Source organism: Muscardinus avellanarius, assembly GCF_963383645.1.
Source record: "Muscardinus avellanarius genome assembly, chromosome: 13".
In the NCBI taxonomy this organism is placed as follows: Eukaryota; Metazoa; Chordata; class Mammalia; order Rodentia; family Gliridae; genus Muscardinus; species Muscardinus avellanarius.
In genome coordinates this window covers 4,875,652-4,898,763 of record NC_137799.1, presented here as the reverse complement: position 1 = coordinate 4,898,763, position 23,112 = coordinate 4,875,652, and the positions used below count along the sequence as shown (strand labels likewise).

The following is a 23,112-nucleotide window of genomic DNA, read 5'->3' as shown; positions in this document are numbered from 1 at the left end:
CCTGGCAAAGCCCAGGCGGCCAGCTGAGGGCTGCCCAGCTCCCCTCCCCCTCCTCCCTCTCCCCAGGCCTGGTCTCCAGCCTTTGTGTGTGTGTGTGTGTGTGTGTGTGTGTGTGTGTGGTACTGGGGTTCCTGGAAGCCCTTCTACCTCTGGGCTACACTCCCAGACCTATTTTATACTTTTTAATTTGGAAATAGGCTATCTTAGAGCCTGCGCGATCCTCCTGTCTCCGCCTCCCAAGTGCGGGGATTAAAAGCGTGCACCACCATGCCCGGCGGTCTCCAGCCTTTTGACCACTTCAATCTCAAGTTCTCTGGCCTTGGCCTCAGAGAATCTTTGTCCCCTTAATACCCCAACTCCCCATCCCACAGATTAGCTACAGGTACAGTTTTACCAGCTTCCACTTACCGTGGTCCCCAGATACTCAACCCTCTGGTCACTTGCTGCCTCTGGACCTGACTGACCTCTGTGGCTTCCTTCCTGGCCATTTCTTGTTTTAACTCCTGCCAATCTCTTCATGCTGGTTTGCCAGAGCCAGACATGATCTCTCCCTTCGCCCACCAAAGCTCTGTGGCCCCAGCCATAGAGTTTCATCACAATCTAACAGAGGCTTGGGGAGAGTGGGTGGAAAAAATTGTGTGCAGGAGGAAGGTTTGCAGGATGGCCCTTAGCCAGTACAACCGTGAGGTCCCTCCATTGGCCATAACCACCATTGGCTGGGGTGGGGTATTAGTTAACTTTTCGTTGCTGTGACAAAAATACCTGATAATCACAAATTAGAGGAGGAAGGGTGTGCTTGGCTCATGGTTCAGAGGTTCGGTTCATCGCTGGCCAGCTCCAAGGCAGAAATATCATAGTAGCAGGGCCCAGCAGAGGACAGTGCTCAACTTGTGGCAGCCGGGTAACTGGGGGAGAGAGAGAGAGAAGGGAACCAGGGACAGATACAGTCCTCGAGGCCATGCCCAGAGACCCCGCTCCGCCTGCCGCACCCCCCCCCCGGCCTACGGTTCCCGCCCAGTAAGTCCATTCAAGTTATTAGCCCACCAGTGGAGTAATCCACTAATGAAGGTAAAGCTCTGATTCAGTTATCTCGCCCTGAATGTTTGTGCGTTGCCAACACACGAGCTTTACTGGGGACATTTCACAGCCAGACCAAGACAGGGGGGAGCACCCAACCCCCCCCAGCCACGTCTTCCCTGGTGCAGGTACTGAGTCCCTCGAGGAGAGGTGACCTTGGTGACCTCGCCCTTTCCCTTCACCCTGCAAAGCCGTCTTCACGGGCTAATGCCTCCAGGCCAGTGTAGACGCTGGACTCGATTCCCATCACCCAGAGTCTTTCCTAAAAAAAAAAGTCTTCTCACCCAAAGATGAACACTCCTGGCAAGACAAAGAGATGCCACTGGCTGCTTTAAAATAGTCTGTCTTCAAACTTCACCCTTCAGGGTTCAGAACTGCACGAGTCCAGACCCAGCTGGGCTCATAGGTGATGCTGCAGGGACGAGGGGCCACATAGGCAGAGGGGCCTGGGCTGTGACCAGGCAGGGGTCCACGATGGACTGCTCTGGGACCAGCTCTCCTCACGCCGCGCAGCCCGGTGCAAACACGACCCGGTGGGTGCTCGGAAGTCCCCACGGGGCTCCGTCTTCGACAGGACCCAGGCCTGGAGCCCCCTCCCACCCAGCCCCAGCCCCAGCCCTCGCTCACCCGAGCTCCCCGCTTCCCCATCGCTCCCCAGGGAGGGGATGACGTCGCTCTTTCCGGCCACCAGGAGATGACCTACATTTCACCGCCCTCCCATCTGGGAGAAGCTCCAAACACCCGCTCCTCTCCCTGGGAGGAGGGAAGGGCCCGGCTCACGATTTTTGTGGAGCACCGGTGCCAGGCGCGGGTCCAGATGGTGCCCCCGCTGGCAGCTCCTGGGCACGGCCCATTCCTCCCCGCAGGGCAGGGCACGCTCCGGCCTGGCATGAGCTGGTGTCCCTGCCGTCCTTCGAGCGGCTGTCAGATCCCCAGCTGGGGCTGCCACGTTTCCTGAGACTTGGGCTGTCTGGGCCGCGCCTTCCCCTGGAGGTGAGGCTGGCACTGTCTCTGAACAGTTGTCTTCTCCTGGGGCTCATTAGGGTTGCCAGTTCCAGAAAAAGGAACAACCTAGCCGAGAAGGTGGCCGCAGCCTTCCTGTCCGCACACAGACGGCAGGGCCAGCTTCCGGGGGGCAAGTGGGTACGTGCCCAAGCCAGGCAGTGAAGGGGTCAGGGGTCAGGGCGGAGGGCCGTGTCTCAGCCACAGAGAGGGCAGAGGTGGCAGGTGAGCTGCCAGATGCCCCATTAGGTATGCATTTCAGATAAACAAAGAATAATTTTCAGTATAGGCATATCCCAGGTACTCTATGGGCTATACTTATGCTGACAAAAATATTCATTTGTCTAAACTTCAAATATAACCAAGCATACGGCATGTTAATTTTTATTTTACTTTTTTTGAGAGGATGGCCCTTAGCCAATATTACCCATGAGGTCCCTCCATTGGCCATATCCACCCGCTGGCTGGGGTGGGGTATTAGTTAACTTTTCACTGATGTGACAAAAATACCTGCCAATCACTAACTGGAGGAGGAAGGGGGTACTTGGCTCATGGTTTAGAGGTTCAGTCCATAGCTGGCCAGCTCCAAGGCAGAAATATCACAGTGGCAGGGCCTGGCAGGAGAGAGCTGCCCAACTCGTGGCAGCCGGGAAACTGGGGAGGGGGCGGGGGGAGAGACAAACAGGCAGACAGACAGACCAGGGACGGATACAGTCCTCGAGGCCATGCCCAGAGACCCCGCTCCTCCTGCCGCACCCCCCGGCCTACGGTTCCCGCCCAGTAAGTCCATTCAAGTTATTAGCCCACCAGTGGAGTAATCCACTAATGAAGGTAAAGCTCTGATTCAGTTATCTCGCCCTGAATGTTTGTGCGTTGCCAACACACGAGCTTTTCTGGGGACATTTCACAGCCAGACCAAGACAGCCCGTTGCCCAGGCTAGCCTCAAACCCCTAGGCACAAGTGATCTTCCTGCCTCAGCTTCCTGAGTCACTGAACTGTTGGCCACCATGCTATATTTTTATTTGTTAAATCTGACCATCATGGAGGCAGGGTCTTTGTGGGGAAATGACCTCAAGAGACCAGAGGAGACAGGTATGGTGGTGCACACCTGTGATCCCAGTACTCGGGAGGCTAAGACAGGAGGATTGTAGGTTCGAAGCCAGCCTCAGCCACTTAGCAAGACTCTCCGCAACTTAGTGAGACCCTGTTTCAGAATTGAAAAAATAAAAAGGGATGGGGGTGCAGCTCAGAGCTAGAATGTCCCTGGGTTCCATCCCCGGCACCAGTGGATGTGAGCCCCGTGGCATCTCAGGGGCCTGCAGAGCAAGTCAGTCAAGTCTGTTTTGGTGGTCCATTGATCCCTGGGGAGGGTGCCGGGGGGGGGGGGGACAGCACATATGAGGGGCCTGTCCCTTGGGACTGCAGGAAGGTCAGCCTTTGCTCGTAGGAACCCCACACTCACACCCTGTCCTTCCGCCATAGCAGCAATGCTAAGAGCTCAGGGTCAGACCCTGTGCTGAGCCCTCCGGGTGGGACGGGAACAGCCAATTCCCAACTTTGCTGACCAGCGGGCATCCTGAGACCTGTCACCTGCCCGCATTTGCACAGTGCCGGGGCAGAGGTTTGAACCCAGACGCTGCCTGCCCGTAGCCCATGACGCTGCAGCCCAGCTGCGGCACCAACCGGCCGTAATGAGCAGCTGCTCTCTGCAAATGCTGGCCAGATCCGTTGTGCACCCCGTCGTTCCTCTTCCCAGAGACAATGAGGGCCTCCTGGGTGCCGGACAGTGTGTTAGGCCCTTGGGAAAATTAACAAGCAAGGCTGAATGAATGCCTAAAATATAATCCAGACTTTCTTTTCACAAATAAAGAGATCTAAGACCCAAAGAAATGACAGGCCCAAGGTCCCTGAGCAAATCAGTTGCAGGAAGCTGGGTTTAGTGGCGCATACTTGTAATCCCAGCATTTGGGAGGCTGGGACAGGAGGATCACGGTTCACGGACAGCCTCAGCTACTTAGTGAGGGCCTTTGCAATTCAGTGAGACCCTGTTTCAAAATAAAGAATACAAGTCAGGCATGGTGGCGCACATTTGTAATCCCAGCATTTGGGAGCCTGAAACAGGAGGATCACAGGTTCGAGGACAGCCTCAGCTACTACTTAGTGAGGCCGTTTGCAACTCAATGAGACCCTGTTTCAAAAATAAAGAATAGCCAGGCGTGGTGGTGGCGCAGTTTTGTAATCCCCGCGCTTGGGAGGCAGAGACAGGAGGATCGCGCAGGTTCGAAGCCAGCCGCGCGCGCTGGCTTAGGAGACCCTGTTTCCAAATAAAAATGTAAAAATAGGTCTGGAAGTGTAGCCCGGAGGTAGAAGGGCTTCCAGGAACCCCAGTACCACCAAAATAATAATAATAATAATTAATTAATTAATTAATTAAAAATAGGGCTGGGGGTGTAGCTCAGAGGTAGAATGCCCCTGGGTTCCATCCCCAGTACTGGAAAAAAAAATCAGCAGCAGGACCTGCCAGAGCTGGCTGCTGACTCAGCCTCCTTCTGTGTGTGTACACATGTGTGTGCAGGCACACACACGTTTGCATATTTCCTGTGGAACCTTTCCTGTGCGGCTTAGAGTCCTGAGTCCCGCGGTGGGGTGGGGGTGGGGAGGCGGCAGCTGTCCCAAGCACTGGGATCTGCTGGCCGGTGGCAGGCCCCCGGGGCCGCCCGCCCTGCACTGCCCTCTGCTCATGATTAAATAATGCTTTCTGATGGATGCTGGGGAAGTGCTGTGTAGCAGGTCAGGCGGCCCCGCTGATGGTTTTCTGGGGAGGCCAACGGCTCTCCAAGGTCAAACTCAATGCGTGATTCCTTGGGAAAACCGATTCCAGGGGTGCAGGGGAGGAAGCCAGGCTGGATCCCCAGGCCAGAGCTGGCACCGGGAAGACGGTCGCCAAGCCAAGGGGCTTTCTCCTCCTCTCGGAGCTGGGTTTGCTCGGCCACCGCCATGGAACTGACGTCCATTAACGTTTCTGTGCCATAAGCTGCCGAGCAGATGGTCAGGTGCTCGGTGTTCAGTGTCTCCGCCGAGGCAGTGAGGTGCATTCCAGGGGCTCCTCTCCCACCCAGAGGCCGGGTGGTGCTGGCCCTGGCCCAGGGGCTCTTGCTTCTGACCTGTGAAATGGGAGGCGTAGCGGGGCCTCTGGGGTTTTCGCGGGAATTGGTTAATAACGCACAGCATGTTTGAGTGGTCGGTGAATTATTTATACATGCTTGCTTATTTATTTTATTACTTCCTCTCCCAAGGGCCTTCTGGGATAGGGAGGAGAAATCCTAGAAGGACACCGGCCTGGGAGGGCGGAGGGCCGTGCGTGTGGCCACAAAGCTGGTGGCTTGGCTGCGCTCCTGGGAGGCCCCGTCTACCCGACAACCTGCAGATGGAGATGCCGGGCCTGCTCGGCGGCCGGCACAAGAGCCTTTCCACGCCAGGGTTCACCTGCCGTGTGGGCTTGGGCGACTTGCTTACCATCTCTGGGCCTCATTTTCTTGTCAGTAGAACGGAGGTAGGGATCATCCTCCTCAGGGTGAGGCTCTTAGTCGCTGGCTCCAGGGGCTCATTAAGCAGGAGACACGGGAATCTTAACATCATTAACACTCTGTGCCTTAAGCCAGCGCTCGGCGCCCTCGCCATCCCTAGCTCACAGATTAGGAAACCGAGGCTCAGCGGCTGCTGCCTGTCTACAATCCCAGTACTTGGGAGGCTGAGAACAGAGGATTGAGGACTTGAGGTCAGCTTCTGGAACTTAGCAAAGCCCTCAGTAACTTAGTGAGATCTTGTTTCAAAATAAAGAGAGCTGAGGGGGTGGATCAGAGGTAGAACACCCTGGGTGTAATTCCCAGTACAGAAAAAAAAATAATAATAATCCCAGTGCTTGTGAGGCTATGACAGAAGGATTACAGGTATGAGGCCAGTCTCAACAACTTAAAGAGACCCTATCTCAAAATAAAAGATAGCCAGGCTTGGTGGCAAAGGCATGCTTGTAATCTTAGAACATGGGAGGCTGAAACTGGAAGATCTGAGATTCAAGGCCAGCCTTAGCAATTTAGTGAGGGTCTCAGCAACCTAGCAAGACTCTGTTTCCAAATAAGAAATTATATCAGTCTGGAGATGTAGGTCAGAGGTAGAATGCCTCTAGGTTTAATTCCAAGTACCCCCCCACACACAATAAATAAATAAATAAATAAAATAAAAATAATAAATTTCCACATAAGAAATAAAATTGGTCTGGGGATATAGCTCAGAGGTAGAATTCAAGGCCACTGACATGTATTAGGAGGAGGGGAGGAAAGGTGGAGGTACCATACACAGGAATTAACTACTCAATTAATTAACATACTTTAAAAATTTGGCCTCACCTGGGCAATCACATTCCTAAGGTGGCAGGTTTGATGTTTGCTGTTAAAATAATATATATATATATATATACACACATATATACATACATGCATATATATATACGTATATATGTATATTGCATTTGCTGAGCGTGGTGTTACACTCTGGTAATCCCAGCATTCGGGAGGCTGAGACAGGAGGATCGCAGTTCGCGGACAGCCTCAGCTACTTAGTGAGGCCCTCTGCAACTCAGTGAGACCCAGTTTCAAAATAAAGAATAAAAAAGCCGGGCGTGGTGGCGCACGCTTGTAATCCCCGCGCTTGGGAGGCTGAATCAGGAGGATCGCGCAGGTTTGAAGCCAGCCTCACTGGCTTGAGAGACCCTGTTTCCAAATAAAAATATAAAAAATAGGTGTCTGGGAGTGTAGCTCGGAGGTAGATGGGTTTCCAGGAACCCCAGTACCACCAAAAATATATAATAAAATAATAGGGCAGGGGGTGTAGCTCGGAGGTCAAATGCCCCTAGGTTCCATCCCCAGACGCCCCCCCAACAAAAAATTAGTTAGATGTGGTGACACGTGCCTGGAATCGCAGTACTTGTGAGGCTGAAACAGGAGAATCACAGGTTCAAAACCAGCCTCAGCTACTTAGTGAGACCCTGTTTCCAAATAAAATCGGGCTGGTGGTGGAGCTTGGAGGTAGGTCCCTGGGTTCAATCCCCAGGATCACAAAATAAATAATCCCCTCCTAAGCCAGTTTCTATTTCATACCCCCATCTTCTGGAACCATCTCAGCACCCCACTTTAGGGGCCGATGCTGCCTGTGGTCAGTGTTACGGTGAGGGCCAGCATGGCGCAGGCGGGCGGGCCGGGCTGGGGCAGCGCTGGCCTTGAACCTGACCCCGCCTCCCAGGGTCAGCCTCGAGGTGCCGGCCCACAGTGGGAACAGCAGCTGGAACAGCGCATGCGCAGGCTTAGAGCCCCAGAGCCGCCTGTGTCGTCGAGGACCACCTGCACCGTCGCCCCTGCGGAAGGGGCGCTGTGCCCAGCCAGGGAGGTGGCGAGGCCAGGACGTCTTCCGTGTTCCTACAGGAGACAGGCCTGGGCGACGGGCTGGCAGGATGGGGCCTGAGCAGAGCCGGGGTCGGGCAGGGACATCTGGACTGGGGTCAGGAGTGACCGACTGCGTGGCCTCGGGCAGGCGCCCCTCCCGTGCCGCCTGACATCCATGACTCCCTGTTAGCAGCGGCACAGTGTGCTTTCCCCATTCAGCTGGTCTCTTATGCATTTTTAATAAGCCAAGGTCAGTCTTATCACCCAAAGTTGATGGCAATCTTTTCTCTATGTAGCTGATATCCAAAAATATCCCTTCCTCAGGCCGAGGGTGCGTGCACATTCTTGGTTTTATCCAACCGGGGTGTCCCTCTCCCGCTAGCTCAGTGGGGTGTTAAATAGGAATTCAGAAGAGGAAAAGGGTTGAAAACTTGCGAGGTTAGATGCATTTTGTCAACACACTTTTGTCAAAGTCAGACAGGTTTCTTTCCTGCAGGGCTTGTCAGCGCCTTTAACACACTAATGCGGGTGGGCAGAGAGCAGGGTATGGCGGGATTCAGGGACATCATGGGCTTGACCGAAAAAGTGTAAACACAGGGACTTCCTCTGCCGTGGGCCCTGCCCCTCCCCCTGCCCCTCCCCCTGCCCCTTTGTCTTTCCCAGCTCCGAGCACATAGTAGGCCCGCAGCGCACAGGCCATCCAGGAGGCATTAGGACTCCAGGCAGCACGTGAACAGGATTCCCGTGTGCACCTGTTTCAGCTGAGTGTCGCGATGGGAGCTCGGCCCGGTCAGCGTCCCAGCTGCAACAGAAAAGGACTCGGGAACACAGGTGGAGTCCCCCCCGCTCTCAGGAATGCTTGGGACCACAGGGTTTGGGGGTTAAGAATTTCTCAGGCCTGGGAATGTTTGCATACATAGAGGAGAAACGAATTCATTTCTGTTCCGCACACACCTCGCCGCAGCGCCAGAAGGTCATTATACACGATTCTCTGGGGCCCCGTCGCGAGGTCAGGTGTGGGTTTTCCCACCACGGCATCACTTTGCTGCTCAAAGTTATGGATTACAGAGTGTTTGGGGCCTGGGGTTTTGGATTAGGGAGATCTACCTGCTGGCGCTGTGGGCGGGCCTGTGCCGGGCACGGGGATTCTGCTGCACAGAATCCCCTCAGGTGCAGAGCTTTTCCTCGGCCCCGCCCCTCCCAAGGTTCCCCGCCATCAGCGCCCCCACTAGAGTAGCCTCTGTAAGGTATCTGGTTTTTTGTTTCTTTGTTTGTTTTGTTTTTTGCAGGTCTGGGGATGGAACCTAAGGGTATTCGACCTCCAAATGACACCCCCAGCTCCCCAGCCCTATTTTTTATTCTTTAGTTTTGAAACAGGGTCTCACTGAGTTGCGGAGGGTCTCACTAAGGAGCTGAGGCTGGCCGCGGACCACGATCCTCCTGTCTCAGCCTCCTGAATGCTGGGATGACAAGCGTGCCCACCACGCCCGGCTATCATCTTTGATGCGGGCCATCATAGGGCAGAGTCCGCAGTGAGCCGGGCCTCCATGCTGGTGTTCAAGGCTGGACCTCTGTGCTATCACACCATCCACCATTACAGTGGCTCCACCTCTGAGTCCTCAGTGAATCAGCGCGTGAAGGAAGTCAGAAGCAGTACTCCGGAGGCTGAGACACGAGGATCGCGGTTCATGGCCAGCCTCAGCTACTTAGTGAGGCCCACTGCAACCTAGCGAGACCTTGTTTCAAAATAAATAAAAAATCGGGCTGGGGGTGTAGCTCAGAGGTAGAATGCCCCAGTACCGCAAGGCACGTACATGTGTGTGTGTTTCTCCTGGCATTTGGAACTCAGGTGTGTACGTGTGTAAACACAACCAGAAGCTGCGGTGTATCCATCTGAGTGTCCCGCTGCTTTGCCGTCTGCATTCTGTCCTTGGCCTCTGGGGCGGGGGGTGTCTGGGTTCCGCCCCCAGTGGCAGCTGGGAGCAGCTCTGTGACTCTGGCCAAGGAGCGCGGCCTCTCTGAGCCCCATGCCCCTGTCTATGACCTGAAATAAGGAGTGAAGCCAGGTGTGGTGGTGCACGCTTGCAATCCTCGCATTCAGGAGGCCGAGACAGGAGGATCCAGGTTCGAGGCCAGCCTTAGCTCCTTAGTGAGGCCCTCCGCAACTTAGTGAGACCCTGTTTCCCTCCCTCCCTCCCTCCCTCTCTCTCTCTCTCTCTTTTTCTTTCTTTCTTTCTTGTGCTGGGGATTGAGCCCAGGGGCATTCTACCTCCGAGCTACACCCCCTGCCATATTCTTTATTCTTTATTTTGAAACAGGGTCTCACTAAGTAGCTGAGGCTGGCTACGTACCTGCGATCCTCCTGTCTCAGCCTCCAAGTACTGGGATTACAAGCGTGTTCACTACACCTGGCCTCCCGGCCCCTTTTATGTTTATGTTGAGACAGGGTCTGGCTGTTTCTCAGACTGTCCTTGAACCCAAGATCCTCCTGCCTCCCCTTCCCCAATAGCTGGGACTACAGGCTTACACCGCCCTGGGCCACTGTCAATGAACAGGCCATTTTTATAGCAGTTTCAGGTTTACAGCGAATTGAGCAGATAGTTCAGAGAGCGCCCGTCGCCTTCTCTCCACAGTTTCCCCAGTTATTAATATCTTGCTTTCCGGGATAAGATTTAGTACAATTCTGAACCAACACTGACACATGATTACTTACTGAAGTCTACCACTGACCTTGAAGTTCACTGGGGTCTAGACTGAGGCGTAATGTTATGTATCTACCATCCCGGAATGATAAGGAATGGTTTCTCTGCACTAACCCCTGTTGCTGTTTCTCTTCCCTTAATACCTATCACCATTTATTTATTTATTTATTTATTTATTTATTTATTTATTTAGTGGCGCTAGGGGTGCTCTACCTCTGAGTTCTACCCCAGCTCTTTTTAATTTTCATTTTGAAGCAGGGTTTCAGTTGCTGACAATCACGCTCTCTGCCGAGGCTGTTCTCGAACCTGCAATTCTCCTGTCTCGGTCTCCTAAGTGCTGGGATTACAGGCATCTGCAACCATGCCCAGTTTATTTTTTTTATTTTTTTATTTATTTTTTTTTTTTTTTTGCGGGTCTGGGGGTGGAACCCAAGGGGATTTGACCTCCGAGCTACACCTCCTGCCCTATTTTTTATTCTTTATTTTGAAACAGGGTCTCACTGAGTTGCAGAGGGCCTCACTAAGTAGCTGAGGCTGTCCGCGAACCGCGATCCTCCAGTCTCAGCCTCCCAAATGCTGGGATTACAAGCGTGCGCCACCACGCCCAGCTGAACATTTCTATATAAGTTCTTGTGTGAACATATTTTTTTGTTTTGTTCCTTTTTTGTGGTATGGGGGATGGATGGAACCCAGGGGCCTTGAACCTCCAGAGTACACCCTCAGACCTGTTTTATTTCTTATTTGGAAACAGGGTCTCCGTCGGTTGCTCAGAGCCCACTCAGTAGCTGCGGCTGGTCACGAACCTGCGATCCTCTAATCTCTGCCACCCCAGTGCTGGAATGACAAGTGTGCGCCACCACGCCCGGCTTGGACATATGTTTGGTGTTTGTTTGTTTGTTTGTTTGTTTGTTTGTTTGTTTGTTTTTGGTGGTACTAGGGGGTGGAACCCAGAGGCTTTCTACCTCCGGGCTATACTCCCAGACTTTTTCTTTCTATTTTATTTGGAAACAGGGTCTCACTGAGTTGCTGAGAGCCTCACTAAGTAGCTGAGGCTGGCTTCGAACCTGTGTGATCCTCCTGTCTCAGCCTCCCAAGCGCGGGGATGACAAGCGTGCCCACCGCGCCCGGCCCGACTTGGACATATGTTTTTCTCTCTCGGGTGCGGATCAAGGGGCAGAACCGCTGGCTCAGATGTTTGTGGAGCTCCGGACCCCTTTTGGAGGAGCGGCACCACTTTTTTCCGGGGCTGTGGTCTCCCCACGCCCACACCAGCGCTCGGTGTTGCCCAGTGTGAAGCGGCCTGGTGCGACAGTTCTGACATGCCTTCCCTTGAGGCCGGCGGGCATAGGCTCACGAGCTTCTTGGCCATTTGCATATCGCAGAAGGAATGTTTGCGTAGATCCTTTTATCATTTTTAAAGCTCAGGGTCTTTTATGACTGCATCGTAAGAGTTCATTATAGATGGAAGATCTAAGTCCCTTATCAGATATAAAAGTTGCAGGTTTTCTTTCCTTTGGTGGGTTGTCTTTTCATTTTCTTGAACCATAAAAATATTTAGTTGTGAGCCGGGCGTGGTGGCGCACGCTTGTCATCCCCGCGCTCGGGAGGCGGAGACAGGAGGATCGCGCAGGTTCGAAGCCAGCCGCGCTGGCGTAAGAGACCCTGTTTCCAAAAATAAAAATACAAAATAGGTCTGGGAGTGTAGCCCGGAGGTAGAAGGGTTCCATCCCCAGGACCAAAAAAAAAAAAAAATAGTTGTGAGCCGGGCGTGGTGGCGCACGCTTGTCATCCCAGCACTCGGGAGGCTGAGACAGGAGGATCGCGGTTCGTGGACAGCCTCAGCTGCTTAATGAGGCCCTCTGCAACTCACTGAGACCCTGTTTCAAAATAAAGAATAAAAGATAGGGCTGGGGGTGGAGCTCAGAGGTAGAATGCCCCTGGGCTCCATCCCCAGTACTGCAAAATATGTATATATATAGTTGTTTTTTGTTTGTGAGGCTGGGGATTAAACCCAGGAACATTCTACCACTGAGCTACACCCAGCCCTCCCTTTTTCTTGCAGGCCTGGAGATTGAACCCAGGGGCATTCTTCCACCAAGCTAAGTTGCAGAGGGCCTCGCTAAGTAGCTAAGTAGCTGAGACCGGCCATAAACCTGTTATCCTCCTGTCTCAGCCTCCCAAATACTGTGATTACAAGCGTGGGCCACCATGCCCAGCCTACTTTTTTATATAGGGTCTACTAAAAAAGTACCCTACTTTGAAATAGGGTCTCATTAAATTACTACGGCTGGCCTCAAATCTGAGATCCTCCTGTTTCAGCCTCCTAAGGGAGTGCAGGCGTGCAGCACGGTGCCCGGCTTCCATCCCTGTTGTTTAAGTTGTCTCCGTCCACCGAGTGCTCGAGCAGCGTCGCTGTCTGCTCCCCGCCCCTCAGACTCGCTCGCTGCTCCCGTGCTCCGCGGCACAGGTGCCCCATTCGGGTTTTTCCTTACAAGTCTTAATAAAAATAAGATTCTACTAAACATATCGGTCTGCAGTTTGCCTTTCCCAAATATTGGCAAGGCTTCTTGGACTCTTCCCATATCAGAATACAGAGCACGCATTCTCTCTTCCTTTAACTGGCGCTGTGGAGCGTTCCCGGCACGCAGAGGACCAGAGCCTGCTCTCACGCCTGTCAGTCAGCTGTCGGCTAGTGGGCCTCTTTGTTTTAGCAGCATCTCTTTTCATGTTCTCCCTTTTTGTGCTTTTTGGGAGCAGTTCCCAGTCATCAGATAGTTTCACCTGTAAATATTGTGTGTGTGTGTGTGTGTGTGTGTATGCACACATGTGTGTGTGTGCTTGGGATTGAACTCAGGGGCATTCTACTTCTGGGCTACACTCCCAGGCCTTTTTATTTTTATTTTTGCTGCTGGAAATTGAACCCCGGGGTTGGGGAGTTACCTCTAAACTACACCACCAGCCCTATTTTTTATTTCTTTTAATTTGAAACAAAGTGTGACTAAATTGCAGAGGGCCTCATTAAATTGCCGAGCCCGGCCACCAACCTGCCATCCCCCGTCTAAGCCTCCTAAATACTGGGATTACAAGTGTGTGCTACCATGCCCAGCATTTAGAAACAGCATATATATACTTTAAGTTTCTGAGGTTGGCCTCGAACCTGCGATCCTCCTGTCTCAGCCTCCCAATTTCTGGGAAATACAGGTCTGTGCCACGATGCTGGCTTCAGCTGTAAATATATTTTTTTCTTTTTTTGAGGTACTGGGGGGCAGAACCCAGGGGCATTCGACCTCCGAGCTACACCCCCTGCCTATTTTTTAGTCTTTTTATTTTTGAAACAGGGTCTCACTGAGTTGTGAAGGGCCTAAGTAGCGGAGGCTGTCGATGAACCACGATCCTCCAGTCTCAGCCTCCCCAATGCTGGGATTACAAGCGTGCGCCACCACGCTGGACACTGTAAATATTTCTGTGTGTATCTTTTTTTCGGAGTTTGTCATGCCTAATAAACATTAATTTCATGTCATCTAATATAGCCAGCGTCCAGATGTCCAGGCGTCTCATGAACACACATCCCCTTCATTGGACTGTTCAGACAGGCCGTTTGCCTGGCCGTGGGCTGACGGCCTCTGAGGATTCTCTTGATCTGATCCCTCCTGCGTGCCCGGCTTCCCACTGGAACTCATCCCCTGGGAAGCCCGGGCCGCCCTCTGGACTCTGCCGCTGCGTCCTGGGCACTGTGCGGCCGGGGCTCTGCCCCTGCGTTTCCTCCCGACTCGTCTGACTGGACTTGCGTCCGCTGGGCTGGGCTGCGGAAGCTGGCTCTCGGGACGCCCTGCCTGCGATGCTCAGGGCCGTCGCCGTTCCCTGCCTGGAGCCCTGCGTTCATCAGGGGCTGTTAATTCTATCATGAGATGCTTCTATAAAAAGAAACCTCCCCATCAGCTTTTGGCTACCCTGAGGTACAGATTATGGAGGACAGGCAGGATCAGTGCTTCCTTCTTTCCCTTTATTTACCAGTTTTCAGAATAATGAGTTGCCTATAAATATTTGAATGAACGAATGAATAATACATGTGTGGATGTGCTGCCGGTGTGGGGAGGGCGGTTCCTCCCCATGGTGTGGGCGTGCGGCACCCGCAGACAGGACAGGTGCAGCGGTCAGTCCCAGTCGGCACAGAGAGGGGCTGGGGCAGCGCTTGTCATCTGCCCCCCCCACCCCCGTCAAGAGCTCAGGTGAAGCCGGGCATGGTATGCTCGCCGGTAATCCTGGTACATGGGAGGCTGAGACCAGAGGATCACGGTACGCGGCCAGCCTCAGCTACTTAGTGAGGCCCTCCGTAACTTAGTGAGACCCTGTTTCAAAATAAAGAATAAAAAAATAGGGCAGGGGGTGTAGCTCGGAGGTCGAATGCGCCTGGGTTTCATCCCCAGACACACACACACACACACACACACACACACACACACACACACACACATATTATCTCAGGTGAATTCAGGCATGTTGATGCATGCCTGTAATTGTAATCCTACTACTTGGGAGGCTGAGACAGGAGGTCCAGGCCAGCCTCAGAAAATTAGAGAGGCCTTTATCAACTTAGTGAGACTGTTTAAAAAAAAAAGAGCTGGGTGTGGCAGAGCACACATGTAATCCTAGTACTTGGGAAGCTGAGACAGGAGGATTGCAGGTTCAAGACCAGCACTGGCAACTTAATGAAACCCTCAGCAACTTCGTGAGACCCTGTTTTAATAATGATAATAATAATAACAATAACAATAATAATGGAGACAGGTGTGGTAACAACTTAGTGAGAGCCTATTTCAATAATATTAATAATAATAATAATAGTGGTAGCACACACCTGTAATCTCAGTACTTGGGAGGCTGAAGCAGGAAGACTGCAACCTCAAGGCCAGCCTCCGCAACTTAGTAAGGCTCTGTTTCAAAATAAAAATAAAAGCCAGGTGTGGTGGTGCATACCTGTAACCTCAGTACTTGGGAGGCTGAAACAGGAGGATTGCAGGTTCTCAGCCAACCCAGCAACAACTTAGTGAGGCCCTCTGCAACTTAGTGAGACCCTGTTTCAAACTAAAAAATAAAATAGGGCTGAGAGTATATATAGCTCAGAGGTAGAATCCCCCTGAGTTCAATAGACAGTAACACACACACACACACCCCAACACCAACACCACCACCAATAATAATAAAAATAGAAGATTAAAAAAAACTGTTGATGTAGCTTGGAGATAGAACACCCCTGGGTTCAATCCCTAGTACCCCAAAACAAACAAAGTTGAGCTGAGGAAGGCCACGTTTGTAAGCACAGAGCATCTGACGAGGGTTTTCTATCGTCCAGCCCAGGAGAGATGCTGGACGTTCTGGGAACCGTCATGAGAGGGGAGGGTCCGCAGTGGGCCCAGCAGCCTCCAGCACAAAGGGTCTCTACCCGCTGCAGACCCCCATCTGGGGGCGGGGAAGTGGCCTCCAGGGTCCCTTCCCGCCCAGGCCCCCTCCGCAGGCTCGCCACGCCTGCCTGGCCCCCTCTGACCTCTCCCCTCTGCCCTCTGCCCTCCGCCCTGCCCGGCCCCTCTGACCTCTGCCCTCTCCCCAGGTGCAAGTGCAACCTGCACGCCAACCTGTGCTCGGTGCGCGAGGGCAGCCTGCAGTGCGAGTGTGAGCACAACACCACAGGCCCCGACTGCGGCCGCTGCAAGAAGAACTTCCGCACGCGCGCCTGGCGCGCTGGCTCCTACCTGCCGCTGCCCCACGGCTCGCCCAACGCCTGTACGTACGCGGCACACACGTGCACGCACAGAAGCACACGCGCACATCTTCTTAGACCCTCTAGCACGTCCGCCCCTGCGAAACTCTAAGCGGCCTCCCGGCCCCGGGAAACCCAAGGAGGGTGGGAGGGCCCTTTCCCGGGAATGGGATGGCCAAGGGGCCCCGATTCAGGAGGTCTGTACATCACGTGGCACCACACACTGCATGTCCCTGCCCCTGAACCTTCAGCCTGGCCCCTGGGGGTCGGGCTCCCACTGCCCCATTCTGCAGTGGCGCCCCCTGACGCCCTCACCTGAGCCTCTGGCCCGGCTCTTGGTGCAGTCCTGTGCCCTCCACGCCCAGCAGTGCCAGGGAAGCCATATGCGAGATGTCTGCGAGTGAGCAGGCTTCGGGGGACCCCACTCGTGGAGAACCCTCAGCATAGGCCACGGGCGTCTTCTTTTGCTTCAGCTAGGGTCCTCATGGCTGCGACCTCAAATACCTGACAACCACAGCTTAGAGGAGGGGGAGTCGCTTGTTCACAGCTCTGGAGACTTCAGGGAGTTCAGCCCGTTAGGCCGGGTGACGTTCACAGAGCTCAGGGTGGCAGGGAGCGGAGAGTGAGTAAGAGTGGAGGGACTCTGTTATTACATCATGGAAGCAGGATGCCGAGGGGGGGAGGTGTCCATGGACATAAGTACAGTCCCCAAGGTCACACTCCCAGTGACACCCCTCTTCCAGCCACACCCCACCTGCCTAGATCATCACCCAATAAACCCATTATTGGATCTGTCTGTTGATGATATTAGAAGCCCCATAATTCAACCACTTCACCTCTGAACATCTTCATCTCATGTACATCTGTACATGAGCTCTTCCAGGATATTGGATATCGAATACTATCCAAACCCTAACCCCATGAAATGACACACCCTGGCTCCCTGGGCTGCAGGTGGAGAAGGGCCCAGGCCAGCCCGGCGCCAGCTCCCTGCTGCCCCCCAGAACCCTCAGATTGTACTAGCATCTGACATCTGCTGGGGCTCTGTCGGTGCCTGAGGCTGCACCCAGCAGCGGCTGCTCCCGGCACTTCAGACGCCCATCGCAACACCGCAGGGGTGAAGATACCACCGCCAGCCACCCTCAGGCCCTCCCAGAGATCTGCAGCGTTTCAGCCAGCAAAGGACCCCGAGCCAGAGGCCGGCAGCAGCCTCCTGCTCCTCGACCACCCGCCCCATCTGGGCACCCTCCCTCTACCCGTGAAAAATTGATGTGGCTTTAGGCTGATCAAAGCTGGGAGCCTCGGCGAGGCCGTGACAGGCGTGTCACCCATGCGTAGGCCGGCGCTGGGGCTGTGACAAGCCTTTGAAGGGGTGCCGGCACCTCTCAGGCCCTTCAAAGGCACAGAGACTGCTGGGGTGCTGCCGCCCACCCCCTGCCCGGCTCCCTCCTCCTGGCCCGTCTCTGCCTTTCCCTGTCACCTCTTGTCTTGCTGAAGTCTGGCCTTCCTGTCATCTGTCCTGCAGCCGCCCCACCCCCATCCGTTCTGGCCTCCTGTCTGTCTGCCCACCTCCCACGCACACACTGAGACTCTGCAGGTCACTTCCAAGACCTGCTGCCCCACCCGAACCCCACCTTGGGCCCCCTCTCTTTCTCGCCAGCATGGACACACAGTCCCCCAGCCTCAGGCTCTCAGCCTCTCCTCCCATGGGGTTGGGGGTGGCTACAGCTCCCCTTGGTGGGAGGGACCTCTAGCTCCCCAGGAAGGAGGGGTTCCTCCTGGGACCCTCAGGGGCAGGGGTGCCGTCTTGCTGGGTGCCTGGCCTTCTCTGGGGCGCCGGGAGAAGACAGCCCAGGAGACCAGGTAACAGGGCCCAGGTTACCTCTTCCTTCACTGTGTCAGGCAGGTGCCCACCTGGGCATCAGTGCCCAGAGACCGAGCTGCCAGCCTCAGGGTCACCTTGACTGGAGCCCCGGCCCCACGTTTATCTAACTCTTCTCCCTTCCCGGGGTCCCCGTTCGGGCTTCACGTTAGCCCTGCCTAAGCCCCCCACTTCCTTTCCCCTCCGTAAACACCTTCCCCCTGCTGCGCACCTGCTTCAAAACACCCAAAAGCACCCTGAACTCTCCAGGCACCCCGCCATGTACAGGACCCTGAAGGCCCCCTCTCCCCGCCCCCTCTCGTCACTTCCCCCCTGCAGATCCAAAGCCCTCTACATCCACTTTCCTGAGCACCCCAAGTCTCAGGACTGGGTCCTCCCACTGCATCTCTGTGGCCTGGAACCTCCTCTGTGCCCCCACTCCAGGGCCCAGTTTAGAGGTCACCTTGCCACATGCCCACCCCCGCCTCCTGGACTCAGCAACCCCCACCCTCTCGCTGGGTTCTGCCCACACGCACTGGTCCAGGAAGGAGTTGGGGCTCAGCCCTGGCCCTGGCTCGCCTCGAGTCCCCGTCCCATACCCACTGTCTGCCTCTGCCTCTGCACAGCACCCGAGGGCCTGCAATCAAATGGGGGAGTGTCTGGCGCTTACCACTGTCCCAGAGAGGGAGGAGGACAGCTCCCAGTTCAGTTTCTCCAACTCTAAAATGGGCTGATAGTGGTGCGTCCTCAGGACGCAGTGAGATTGAAGTGTCCCTGCTGGCTGCTGGGCCATGGTGCAGGTGCCCAGGACCTCCAAGCTCCTTCCCTTCAGCAGAGGGGACCTTTGCCAGCTGCCCCGCCCCGCCCCGCCCTCTGCAGGAAGGAGACAGCGCCCCCTTCTGCCCCCACAGCCGCTCTGACCCTCTTGTCTTCCACAGGTGCCGCTGCGGGCTCCGCCTTCGGCAGTAAGTACCTCTGCGCGGAGCCCTTTGCTTGTCCGAGTCCCTGTCCTCTGGCCTCCCTCCCTCCCTGCCCCCTCTGTGTCACGCGGGGCCTGTGACCTGTGACTCCAGCTTCTTACCAGGAGCTTTCTTCAGCTGCTTTGGAGAGTGGGTCTTTGTGAGGCCTCCTTGGCCCTTGGTGGTCTCCCCGCTCTTCCTGCAACCCTGAGGGCCTCTTCTTGCATCCAGATCTGGGAGAAGGAGGCTCCCCCACTGGGAGAGAAGATGGGCACTGCCTTCTCCGCCCAGTGCACAATCCACCCCAGCCCATGGGGCCGCTCCAGGCAGCTCCCAGGCTGGCTTGGCCTCGGGCACACACTGGGTGGGGAACAGCAGGCTGGGGAGGACAAGGGTGAGGAGCCTTGAGGGCTCAGAGGGTGACGGGGGCTGGCCTGGGTGGGACCCCATCATCTGGACATGTTACCAGAGCTCCGGGTACTGTGATGTCAGAATGTCATGGTATCTCATTTAAACCGCCTTGCGCAGCCCCCTTTCCCTGGGGGAGAATTTGCCATCTGCTGTGAGCTGCAGGAAAGGGCTTGCCAATGTCAAACAGCTACCAGTGGCAGCCCCCACATCTTTGTGTGTGTGTGTGTGTGTGTGTGTGTGTGTGTGTGTGTGTGTGTGTATGTGTGTGTATGGTTCTGGGGATGGAACCTAGAGGCCTTCTACCTCCAGACTATACTCCCAGACCTGTTTTTTTTTTTTTTTTGAAACAGGGTCTCACTAAGTTGCTGAGCGCCTCACTCAGTAGCTGAGGCTGGCTTCGAACCTGTGCGATCCTCCTGTCTCAGCCTCCCAAGTGCTGGGATTATGAGCATGTGCCACCACGCCCAGCTCGAGCCCCCCAATCTTGACTCTTATAGATGCTTCTGGAATATGTTGTCACCCTTGGGCTCTGTGGGGCCACAACCTGTCCCCTGCTGGGATGCCAGTGAGCAGACAGGGACCCAGAAGGAATCTGGCCCTGGGGGGACACTGGTCCAGGACACTCGGTGTCTTCTCTGCGGCAGCCCCACCTTCTTGCTTTGTCTCTCATCAGACTCCGGCAGGTCCCGAAAAGAGCCTGTCCCCAAAGCCCCCGTGGCCACCATGGCCAGGAGGGCGGAGCCCACCACGTGTATCCCCTCTGCGTCTACTGCCCAGGGCCCCACCACCCCCAGCACCCCACAGCCCACAGGTGGGTGCCCCCTGCCCTCCCCACCGCCCCTGCTTCTAGCTGGGGTCCCTGCTTCTTAGAGCAGAAAATTCTAGCACCTTAGAGCCGCAGTGCAAGGGGCCCCAGCCGCAGTCCACGTCCCCCGGAGCTCCAGCCAGGGGGGCATCAGTCCCCACAACTCCGTCCCTGACCCCGGCCTGCGTGGCCACTTCCTCTCCCGTGGACAGGCGACTTATCCATCCACTGGGATGGCGTCCACCCACACACCAGGCCACTCCTGCCTTGACCCGCTGGAAGGCAGGGAGACCCTCTCCAGTTTGGGGTAACTGCCCTGAGAAAGTCTCCTTCAGGCCATCTTGCTTAGTGCCCTGGGTGGGGGGGGGGGCTTGTCAGGAGACAAGAGGATTTCAGGGGAGCCCAGGAACCTCCTCGGGATGGAGGACGGGGGTCCCTAAGAATTCTGGACTTTGTACATAAGTTGACCAAGCCTTATTTATTTATTTATTTATTTTCTTCATGATACTGAGGATTGAACTCAGGGGCATTCCACCTTCAAGCTACACGCCCAGCACTATTTTATTTTTTCTTTCAAAACAGAGTGTGCCTAGGTTGGTGAGCGTCCCACTCCTTGCTGAGACCGCCCTCACCCCGGGGTTCTCCCTGCCTCTGCCTCCTGAGCACTGGGATTGCAGGACTAGCCGGTGCCTGGCTAGACTTGTGCTTCTTTGTTTTCACCCTTTTGGCTGAGCCTGTGGACATGAAGGAGAGTCTGTGTCCGCTTCCAAGCCGTGGTCTGTCTCCCTCTATTACACACGCACACAGAGGAACCTTGAACCCACTTTCGAAAGGGGATTCTTTTGTTTTCTTTTTTGGAACCGGGGATCGACCCCAGAGCACCACACCTGCAAAGCAGGCGCTTTGCCGCTGAGCTACATCCCGGCCCCTTAAATCCACTTTCAAAGCTGCTTTTTTTGTGTGTGTGTGTGTGTGTGGTACTGGGGTTCCTGGAAGCCCTTCTACCTCCGGGCTACACTCCCAGACCTATTTTGACATTTTTATTTGGAAACAGGGTCTCCTAAGCCAGCGCGCGCGGCTGGCTTCGAACCTGCGCGATCCTCCTGTCTCTGCCTCCCCAGCGCGGGGATGACAAGCGTGCCCACCACGCCCGGCTTCAAAGCTGCTTTTGATTTGGTGTGAGGGGTTCGGGTCAGACTGCTAAGTTGGGAGTTAAAGGAGAGACAGGATCCAGGGAGGGAGGTTGAGATTGGGAGGGTCTTGGGGCCTCCAGTGGTGAGCTACCTACACCAGCCAGCCTTTGGGGAGAGGCTGCCAGCTCTGCGTCCTGAGCCCTGTGCAGGGCAGCGGGGCATTAAGGAGAGGCAGCAGGGAGCTCCCACAGTGGCCTGAGCCATCCATGTCTAGGGGCCCTCACCTCCTTGGTAGCATCCCCGGCCTAGGCCCGGATCCCCAGGATCCCTGGAGCCCTGTTGGTAATGGTGATGGTTCCAGTTTGTGGAGAGCAGGCGTCTCCTGAGCCAGGAACTCTGTACTATCAAACCCCTGCTCACAGCCCCAAGAGATGGAAGCTCCGCTCTGGACGGGACTGGGGCTTAAGAAGACGCAGCTGGATTTATGGCATGTCAGTTATACCTCGATAAAGCTGTAGGTAGGTAGGTAGGTAGGTAGGTAGGTAGGTAGGTAGGTAGGTAGGTAGGTAGGTAAAGAAAGGAGCCAGGCGTAGTGGTGCACGTTTGTAATCCTAGTACTTGTGAGCTGAGACAGGAGGATCCAGGTTCACGGCCAGCCTCAGCTACTTAGGTCCTCTGCAACTTAGTGAGATCTTGTTTCCAAATAAAGAATTTTTTAAAATAGGGCTGAGGGTATAGCTCAGAGGTAGAATGCCCCTGGGTTCAATCTCTGGCACCACAAAACAAAATTAATCATTTAAAAACGGAAGAAAAAGAAAAGAGAGAAACAAGCCAGGTATGGTGGTGCACACCTGTAACCTCAGTATTTGGGAGGCTAAGACAGGAGGATAGCTGGTTTGAGGTCAGCCTCAGCAATAGCAAGGCCATCAGCAACCAAGTAAGACCCTGTTTCAAAATTAAAAAGAAGAGGGGGCATAGCTCAGAGGTAAAATGCCCCTGGATTCAATTCCCAGTACCAAAGTTCCAGGGTTCCAGAGGTGCTTCTGTCCCCTCTGCCACCCAGGGCTCCCGCCCCAAGGCCCAGGGTGCTGTGAGGTTGGTACCACCTTGAGGCATGGCTTGCACAGCTCCCTGGTTCTGAATGGGTAGATGTGCCTTCATTTGGTCTTGGCATGTACACAGGCCACCACGAGAACCTTCTTCCCACCTACCTGCACGTGTCCCAGAGAGCCTGGCTGGAGGCCCTCCGCTGCTCAGCCCCCAACCCCCAGAAAGGCCCAAGACGCCCCAGGCACCTGCTAACAGGTGCCCTCCGCTTTGGCCAGAGCCCAGCCCAGCCCCTAAGCCCCTGGCCCAGATGTCCCTCCCTCCTGGCCCAGTAATCCTCGCTGGCGGTGGAGGGTGGGGAGCCGGCTGCAGGCAGCTTTACCACAGCTCTAATTAAGCCCTTGCCAATTGGGTCCTGGGGCCTTGCCTTCTCATTGAACACCACATTAATGTCAATCTGACGGCCAAAGGCTCCCAGCTGGGAAGTCTCCCGCACTTTTTCGCCGTGGGTTTTCTTTTGCTTTCCCCACCAGCCCTCATTGTGGGTAATCCCTTTAAGAAGCAAAAATCATCAGACCCGCCCCCGGTCCCTCCGGGTCTGTCTGTACTTTGAATCCAGTGCGGAGCGGTCTCCCCTCCGCCAGCCCGGCCTGCATCCCTTGCCACCTGTCCAGACGGTCTCAGAAATGGACGCTGTGTGAGCAGGGGGGGGACTTACCTGGTGAAATGAACTCCAGCCAGGGGTCAGGCAGATGGAGGGCAGAGGTCACGGAGGCAGGTCCAGCCAGGTGCGCTGGCACACACCTGCAATCCCAGCTACCCTCAGGAGGCTGAAGCAGGAGGATCACACGTTTGAGGCCAGCCTGGGCAACTTAGTCTGAAAATTTTTTTAAAAAGTTAAAAAGGCTGGGAGTGTAG

At 55.0% G+C, this 23,112-nt stretch overlaps 1 protein-coding gene across 3 annotated transcripts in view; it reads left to right on the top strand.

Moving 5' to 3' along the window:
• NTNG2 (netrin G2) overlaps window positions 1-23,112 on the top strand; it is a gene marked incomplete at both ends in the record, with an annotated part of 69,834 nt that overhangs the window by 40,459 nt on the left and 6,263 nt on the right. For all 3 annotated transcript variants that reach the window (XM_080709659.1, XM_080709658.1, XM_080709657.1), the window contains 2 exons: window positions 15,829-16,001; window positions 18,778-18,804. In XM_080709659.1, the coding sequence (XP_080565785.1) occupies window positions 15,829-16,001; window positions 18,778-18,804 (200 nt within the window). The remainder of the gene's footprint in view (window positions 1-15,828; window positions 16,002-18,777; window positions 18,805-23,112) is intronic.